Raw genomic sequence first — 8958 nt, forward strand, 5'->3', positions numbered from 1 at the left:
TCATGATCTATTCTGTCGTGCAGCGCTCAAAATTGTGGACAAGCCAGGTCCACCGTAAAATAACCTCTGAATCGTTTTTTTAAACTGGTTCTAATGACTTCTAATCACTTTTAGTGAGCACGAGGGAGGCGAATGGTAATAAAAATGAAAATAATCTTTTATCTCACAACTCTCGTAATTACGGCTTTTAGCGAGCATGAGGGAGGTGAATGGTGCTTCTCAAACGGAAGGCTGCATCCTAAAATTCAGATTATCTCAGTACCGACTCCTTTTCTTTCATTTTATTTTCGTGAATTTAAATGTGTGCAGCCTTCGTAGGATGCAGCCTTCCGTTTGACAGGCACCCATAGATAAGCTTTGTTGAACTGAAAAGGGCTCTGAATGAGGAGTCGATTCCCCTTAATTGAATCGACTCTCGATTCCCAAAGCCTCTGAATCGAGGAATCGATTCCCAGCCCTAGAGGAAACGTCCCCAAAAGAAAATGTGGTGAAGAAATAACAAACAACCATTAAAAGTGTACTCAGCGGCTTTATGCAATAGTCCAGAGGAGTTTTGTTGATTTTGTAAGAAATAAGCTTGCATTAAAGGTTCAATATTGTCATATCCTGGTCACGCTTAATAACGCTTTGACGGCTGCAGCAATATTGTCTTTTTACACAAGATGGCGCAAAATATGAGTCGTCTTCGTGTTTCATCTTCACTACATTGTGTTTCTCGCTAAACTGTTTGGATTTATGTTTAGGTCAGGGGTGTCCAAACTACGGCCCGCGGGCCAAATGCGGCCCGTGGATGAATTTTAAGCGGCCCGCAGCTGTCTTAATAGTCTGTTATGTATGGCCCGCCAAGCATAATTTACAAAATAGGCCTATGCAGTTTCAAAATGTCAACACAAGATGGCAGCACTAAATTTTAGACCAGATGTAGCAGTAAAACGCGAGTGATATCAATTTGATAACTCATATGCGCTCTCATTTGTTTAGCGCACACGAATTCCTAAACGCGTCAAAAGTGGAAGAGCGCGACTCGTTTGAACCGCGCTGCACGGACCGTTTTTAGCTCTGCCTAAAGTCAGCGTAGCGCGAGCTCAGAACAAATGCGTTTACTCGCTGACTGATCTCGATCACGAGACCACTAAACAGCGCTGTGAGAAGCGTTTGAGTTTGGAGCAGAGGTTTCCATACAAACCACATATGTCAAAGGCAGATGAAACAGCGCTGACATTCTCAACAACACTAACGCGGAAAATAGGAAAAACATTGTGCGACAACAATGCAGTACGAATACTTTTCAATCCACAAATCACCAACATTTTGATTTACTGTAGTAACCGTAACTGTGGTATTGTGGCAGAAATGTTGCATATTTATACAGAATCTTCTTATATAATTAATGTAGACATATAGGCCAATTTAATGTAATGTAAGGGCGTTATGAAATATAGGCCAAATTACAGACATTTTTGATGCAGTTTGTGCTTTCATGTGTTAATAGATTAAATACCATAAAGCCATTCTATGTTATAATTATTAAAGCTTTAAAAACAAGATATTTGCAGATTTTTGTCCTCAACAAAACACAAGCTACTGCTACTGTCAACTCAACATCACACATACATTTTATATACATACACATATATATATATATATATATATATAGGTAGAAGCATCCGGCCCCCCAGTGTTTCCACATCGTCGAATCCGGCCCTCTTTAGGAAAAGTTTGGACACCCCTGATATAAAGGCTAAAACAGACATGGTTTATGAGGAAAGTGTATGGTCCTTCAGAGGACTGAATTCACTCTATGAATGAAGTTTTTTGTACTTTTCTTTGGACAGTGCCTTCAGAGCAGGGACATAACCACCATTAAGTCAATATTCGGAATAGTGATGTGGGCTTTTCAATTGTTAACCATCACATTATTATTTCTATTATTATTAATAAATTATTACATTTGGTTCCCCAATCCTGAATATGTGGTACATCTTTGGTTTAGAATCATTTCCTCTCTGTAAGCAGGTTATCTGGAATGCAAACTAACTACATTTCAGCTAGTTTCAATCCACAAGTTACAATCAGATGAAAAGCAATCTCACTCAGGGGTGAAATCTGCTTGGTTACACAACTACACAAAAAGCCAGTTTTCAATTATTAACAAATAAGCAAAGAATATCCTGTTCTGCTACACAATATAAGAATTATGTAACAATAAAACCTGCTCTTCAGGTTTATATGCACACATTTGGTATGACGGCTTGTGTTTCACCAGCAGTGCCCAGGGAATTTGGGTAAATATTTGATTAAATGGAAGCTTGCCCAGCACTTGAGGAGCTGTAGTTCACGTTTAACACTTACGCAGGTCTGTCTTCCAGAATGAGAGCAGTGGTGGATAAAGGCTCAAACTCCAGATTCTTGCGTCTCGTTGGCTGAGGGTGAGGGGGTGGTTCTGTGGCGGGTCCCACCCTGGACTCATACTCCTGAAAAAAAAGGAAAGAAGAGCAGTCATTATGAGATTACAGCAGATCTGTGTCTACAATTTCTCAGCTGCCACATGTATCCGGAGGAGGAAGAATTCCGTCATGAGATTCCCACATGCTACGAGTGAAAGGCCCAAAGGCAATAGCCTTAATGCTAAACCCATATTACAACTGAAGCACAAACAGCATGACTCCAATACAAGGTCAAGCAGAGAAATAACACATTTACATTCACAGAGCAATTGCACAAACACCAAGGTGAACTGTAGTTTTTAATTTATGTGTATACATACTGGACAAAGCCACAAAGTCATTATCTAGGTCTATCAGTCAGACTTCGCAAAAAAAAAAAAAAAAAGGCGCTTTTCAGACCGATGAGCTTTGTAAAAATCGACGCGTTTCAGAAAGGCGGGCCATAGAGGAGAAACAATAATGTACAGTATGTGGAAAATAATGTGGTTTTTTTTACCTTAAATCGCATAAACACATTTCATTACACCAAATACACAAAATAATGTTCTTTTTAGCAACATCATATGACACCTTTAAAGGATATAATAAATTACACAGACACGGTCAGTAAGAATTCTGTTAACTGAAAAAGGAGGATCTGAAAAAAGCTTTACGATTTGTAAGACATAAGACTTCGTGTGTGAGTTTATCGGAGGTCTCTCTCTCACTGGAATACAGAGAGACACCTGCAGAGTGTGGAGGGTGAATTGAGCACAAATCCAGAGCTGAAAACAAAACAGGCTCAGTCATCACTTACTGAAGGGGAAGAGTAAAGACAGCTGCACGCGCACACACACAAAGCTCATGCTTGCCCCACACACACTTGTCTCTCCTGGCTGACACACAAAATGACGCAGAGTTTCCAGCAGTAATCTCAATCCTTCTTACTCTGTCATTCTTAGTTTCTCTTCCTCCTCTTTCTCTTTTGCTTTCTCGCTCTCTCCCTAACTCTCTTCTGCAAATACTGCCTTCCCTTGCTATCTTTTCTCTGCACAAATAAAGGTATGAACTTCAGTGTTTCTAGTCATGGAAACAGCAGTACTGTTCCTTGGGTTATACATACTCTAAACATGTTATAAACGCTCACCCAAATAGGAAAATTATATCATAATTTATATACATGTTTGTGTGTGTGTGTGTGATAAATATGTACAGGTTTGGGGTCAGTACAATTTTGTAAATAAAAAAATATACACATTTATTTAACTAAGATGCAATATAGTGATCAACACAGTAAAGTGACAGTAGAAAGATTCATAATATTACAAAAAATTCAATTTCAAATAAATGCTGTTCTTTTAAAATTTCTATTCAACAAAGAATTCTGATAACCAATATATTAGTTTCCACAAAACTATTAACCAGAAGCAAACCATTAGACTATATTAAGTAGACGCAGAATATTAAACTATTTTCAACATTCTTAATAATATTAAATGTTTTTGAGTACCAAATTACAATAGAATGATTTCTGAAGGATCCTATATCACTGAAAACTGGAGTAATGGCTGCTGAAATTTTACTAATATTTCACAACATAACTGTTTTTACTGTATTTTACTCTATTCCTGTCAATTTAGGCATCACAACACCATAATGTTCAGTAAATAAGCATAAATAATTTAAAATATCCAATACTGGGAGATTTTTTAAAAATACCGACTTTATGTTGCACAGAAAAGCAAATCAGAGAGGTTTGAAACATGAGAGTAGTTAAATAAAAACAGAATTCTCATTTTTGGAAATGCCATTCCTTTAAACCGCCTCTCTTACCTGTTGTATGGTTTTAGAGTCTTTTGGAGGGATGTCCCGCAGTGGAATTTTCCCAAACAGCTTCCATCCTGGAGCACTGTGGGATGCTGCTGCCCTTGACTCTTTGGGCTTCCAGGAAAACAAACTCCTTTGAAGACAGAAGACAGACAGGAAGAGAGACCAAAAGAGTGACTATTTAAAAACACACTCCACATGATTTTATCATTAGAATAAAAGAGAGAGATTCTCAAACAGTTAAATAAGTCCTTGTAGCCTTTGATATAAAGAGGCCAAAATATGACAACCATTAAACTCATTAAGTTCAGACTATGACTATAGGGAATTAAGATCTTGGACAGCTCAGCAGAGTTAATGCACTTAATACAGGAGATTTTAAAGTGTTAATGGAGATACAGCAGCACCAGCATCCTGCAAATAAACCTTGAGCCACAGTAGCAGGTGCCATTTACACAAACACACAGATAATGAGCAGGCCCTGCTGTGGAGATGAGCTCATTATATATCTGAACATGCTTTCTGACGGGACAATCGATCTAATGCCGTCTTAATTACATAATAAATCCAGTGAGGCAGGTCAATACTGTCCTGAGAGAGATGGATAGGATGACAGACATAATAGTGAGGGAGACGGACAAAGAGAAACTGTGACAAAGGATGACATGGTATGATACAGCTGGAAAGGAGAAGTTCGTTCCTGTAAAAAAAAAAAGGGAACTGAAGATACGGAGTGAGCAGAAACAAGGTCTCAGCAGCAGAACACCATGAAGCCCAACTCATAAAAGCTGACATTAACATTCCTCAGAGTGTGTGTGTGGGTGAGTGTGTGTTTTTTTCCATACTAAAGTCTATGAAGGTCTTTGTAGAGACCAAAGCTCCTGGGAAGAGGACTCCCTCTGAACTCTGGTATTACATTACTGGTGCAATAAGGCAAATTTCACCCCAAACATAACGGAAACAAGTCAGAAATGCAGTCTGATGTCATGCAGTTTGGTTCTGATGCAAAATTTTGGCTTCATGTAAGTCTGAGATGACAAAACGTTATTTAAAATTGGATTTGAATTTGATAAAGCAAAGCGGCTTCTCTTCATCAAACATCTGAAAACATAACACAAGGAGTGTGTTCAAAGTAAACAGCACACTTCAGACCTTTTGTGAAGCATGTCTATGAAGAAAGAAGCCACAAGTGAGTGGCAGTCAAAGCACCTGTTATTACTCATCATTCATTACCTGATCATGCAAGCAACAATGTGACTTTTGCTCTAAAACAATAAAGCGCTTCCTCACAGATAACAACACTTCAAAAAAAGCATATAGGTAATATTTGAAAATAAAATGCAATGTTGATTCAAGAAAAAGCTTTAAGGAATTAGTCGGAGATGTGGTGATTGTGTAAATCTGTGGGGTTCCATGTTCTGACGTCCTGATCCAATTTTCTCTCTCACACATATATTTGTAGGGATGCATCTGTAAGGATGCATCAATATTGAGTATCCAATCCTTTTCATGTTATGGCTGGTAACATCAACAAATAAAAAGTTTTTTTGTTGTTGTTGTTTGCGCGGTAAGTACCAATTTTTTAAGGAGTTAATATTTTTATTCTGCAAGGATCCATTAAATTGTTCAAAAGTGACAGTAAAAACTTGAATTATTACAAAAATAGTTTTTTTAACTTTCTAAAAAAATCCTGAAAACAAAATGCATCACACAAAATGTTTCCACAATAATATTAACATTAACAACTATTTTCAATATTGGTAATAATAAGAAATGTTTTTGAGCATCAAATCAGCATATTAAAATAATTTCTGAAGGATCATGTGACACTGAAGACTGGCGTAATGGCTGCTGAAAATAACAGAAATAAATTACATTTTAAAATATACTAAAATAGAAAAAGGTTATTTTTAATTGTAATAATATTTCGCAATATTATTGTTTTTACTGTATTTTTGGTAAAATAAACGCAGCCTTGGTGAACATAAGAGACTTTATCGAAAACAATAAAACAAATCTTACCTAACACAAATAAATAAAAAAACAAAACATAAAAGTCCCTGAAATTATCCTGATCATATCATGCATCATGTCCTATAAATACAAGCAAAAAAAAAAACACCAACAGAAAGCTGTAACTGTTTGTAGATATTTGAATGGGGCAACTGTAAAAAGGTCAAAAAAAGGTTTACTGCAACTCATCAGACTTTACCTGGTCAGAAACTCAGCAATGCCGTGTCTCTTAGTGCCAAGTGTCTGGTCAGATGAGGCATCAGTGTCAGTTGCGACCCTGTCTGGAGCACTCTGCCGCCGGCCCCCCTCGAATGCTTTCACAGAGCTGAGACATTCATCCACACCGCCCTCTGCTCCAAAATACCCATCATCCCCGGTGCTCAGAGGAGTGGCATCACAGCTGAGGGAGACTGTGTGACCGGGGTTAGTCCGGAGGTTCTGGGGCCTGAGCGGCAGAGGGCCCGTGTCGCTGAAATCCTCCTCCGGGCTCGGGTCTGTCTCTGTGTAATCGCTGGTGTTTTCTGCCAGGGGAGACAAGGACAGCTTGGCACTGAGGTCTGACAGGGTGTCTGCGGGATCCGGGTCACAGGGCCGGGCCTCCTCTGAGCTCTCAGCGCTGGCATGACTGGTCCTTTCACATGACCTCCCCATGGAGAGGACACCTTCGCTTTGATGAACAAAGACACGGCTTTCTGGAGCAGGAAGGCCACCCAAGGCTCTGAAGGGGACTTGAGACAGGGTTTCATAACTGTTCACGATCAACAACCCCCCATTGCCCACTTTCACACCTCTGTCCAAAGCAGGCACCTTCCTGTTGAATCCTTCTGCATAATTCAAACACCTTAAATGAGTCTGATCTTGATCCATGTGCTCATGGGTAACATCTCCATTAGGCATCTTCATATCCGGCGAGTTTTTACCCATAATTGACACTGCAGACCTCATTTGTGAATTTAAATAGCCTTTGTCGGGTTTATTCAAGCTCTCGGCTTCGGAAGTCCCTGTAACCCGATTCGGGCCGGACCGGGTTCCCCCCTCTCCTCCTCCTCCATCCGGACACAACATACCCACCTCCAGCTTCCCGGGAAACCCGTTTAATACTCCGGCCCTGCACCCCACCACCAGCGGGGAGATAGACGGCAGTCCAGCACCGCCCGGATTCGCATAAACCGAACTGTAAACAGAACCCTCCCGTGCGCTTTCGGTGTCTGAACCGCAAACGCGTGCTTTGTACTCCTCCCGGTTGTCGTTGACATCGATGGACGGTGCGAGTCCCGGCTCATCAGCAGCATCCTCCACTCTTTCCATCTCACTGGAGGTGTCGGCGGTTCAGAAAGTCAGATGAAGCCCTGCTGCAGCGGCGGCGCCCCGGTTCGGCTGGGCTGTCTGCAAAACAAGCTCTCATCTTATGTACCCCGCCGATTCTGCCAGTCCAATACATTCATGACATCGCGCCTCCGAAACCTGTAGCGTTGAGGATGGAGAGTAAAGCCACGGCTCGGTGTTGTTTATGCACATTTTGATCCACGTCCAGCGCAGTCGCTGCTAGAGGCCATTTTGAATGTGGTGTCGGCGTGTCTCTTCCAAGCAAAAGGTTGGAAGTGGGATTCCCAGGAGTTAACGCGACATCCACCGGACAGTTGGAGCAACTGCAGGACACTCTGCCTTTACAAAGCAGCACATAACGGTTGATTATTTTTGTGAACCTAAGCTGGAGTTATATTACCTACGCCAACATAAAAAGCATAAACTCGTTTTAAACATCTATTCCCATTATTCGTCTTGCCATCTTCCATTATTTGTATTTCCATAACGTTAACATCAATCTGCAAAATAAATTTAAAAAAACCTATACAGACATATTTTAATAATAATTAAATAATAAAATTATGGAGCCAGAATGATCTCAATAATAATTCACGCAAAAGACGCGATGCACACATGCGTAACCCAATTCACATGCATGAGAAATAATTCACGTGCACGAAAAAAAATATATAGGCTATATTCACAAAAACCAAATGCGTTTCACAAATGCAAAACACAATTCACAGATGTACAACTGTGTACAAAATTTTTGAATATTTAAAATTCACGAGTTTATCATGGGCTGTGAATGTGAATCGCCTTGGATTTGTGTGAGTATTTTAAGACTTTCCTGGCCGCTAACTCCTCCCACACGGGACACTCGTACTCTTTAGCCAATCAGATTTGAGCCTGTCAGTCGACCAATCATAACCCACTGTGGGCGTATGAATCATAGACATAAGGTGCGTTCGACTTCATGCGGCGCCGCGCAAACCGATCGGCGGCTGACTTGAAGCAGTGCATGTCGGTTAGAAATTTAGTCCTCTGCGCAGATTTTGCTCATCTCAAACAAGCCTTTTTTCAGAGCGACTGCAGGAGTGCTGATGACGACACAGCCGTTTCACGATTGGCCAAATTCACCACATGACAACAATTACGTGTGTTTCTAACATCTTCAAATCCAATACTTCAAATCTGTGTTTTTAGAACAGTAAAAGCTTTTTTACTGTAGTCGCAATGTTATATTGCGTTCAAGTTATGATTCAGCAGAGGTATGTGCAGTTGATCGTTTTATTTCAGTTAATTAGCCAAGTAGCCTAAAGTCAAAAATAAAAAATCAATCTACAATTGATTGCTTCTGTTGTCCTCATTTGTAAGTCGCTTT

The 8958-nt window shown here is 40.1% G+C and overlaps 1 protein-coding gene across 1 annotated transcript in view; it reads right to left on the minus strand.

Moving 5' to 3' along the window:
- The window catches only part of LOC107744509 (TBC1 domain family member 12-like), a 15823-nt gene extending 7830 nt beyond the window's left edge, over positions 1 to 7993 (minus strand). The window contains exons 1-3 of the mRNA XM_016558194.1: positions 6466 to 7993; positions 4260 to 4386; positions 2353 to 2474 (exon numbers count right to left, since the gene is read on the minus strand). Of these exons, the coding sequence (XP_016413680.1) occupies positions 2353 to 2474; positions 4260 to 4386; positions 6466 to 7574 (1358 nt within the window). The 5' untranslated portion in view covers positions 7575 to 7993. The remainder of the gene's footprint in view (positions 1 to 2352; positions 2475 to 4259; positions 4387 to 6465) is intronic.
- Between the last annotated feature and the right edge of the window lie 965 nt (positions 7994 to 8958).

Source organism: Sinocyclocheilus rhinocerous, unplaced genomic scaffold (assembly GCF_001515625.1).
Source record: "Sinocyclocheilus rhinocerous isolate Xijiao unplaced genomic scaffold, SAMN03320098_v1.1 scaffold851, whole genome shotgun sequence".
NCBI lineage: Eukaryota > Metazoa > Chordata > Actinopteri > Cypriniformes > Cyprinidae > Sinocyclocheilus > Sinocyclocheilus rhinocerous.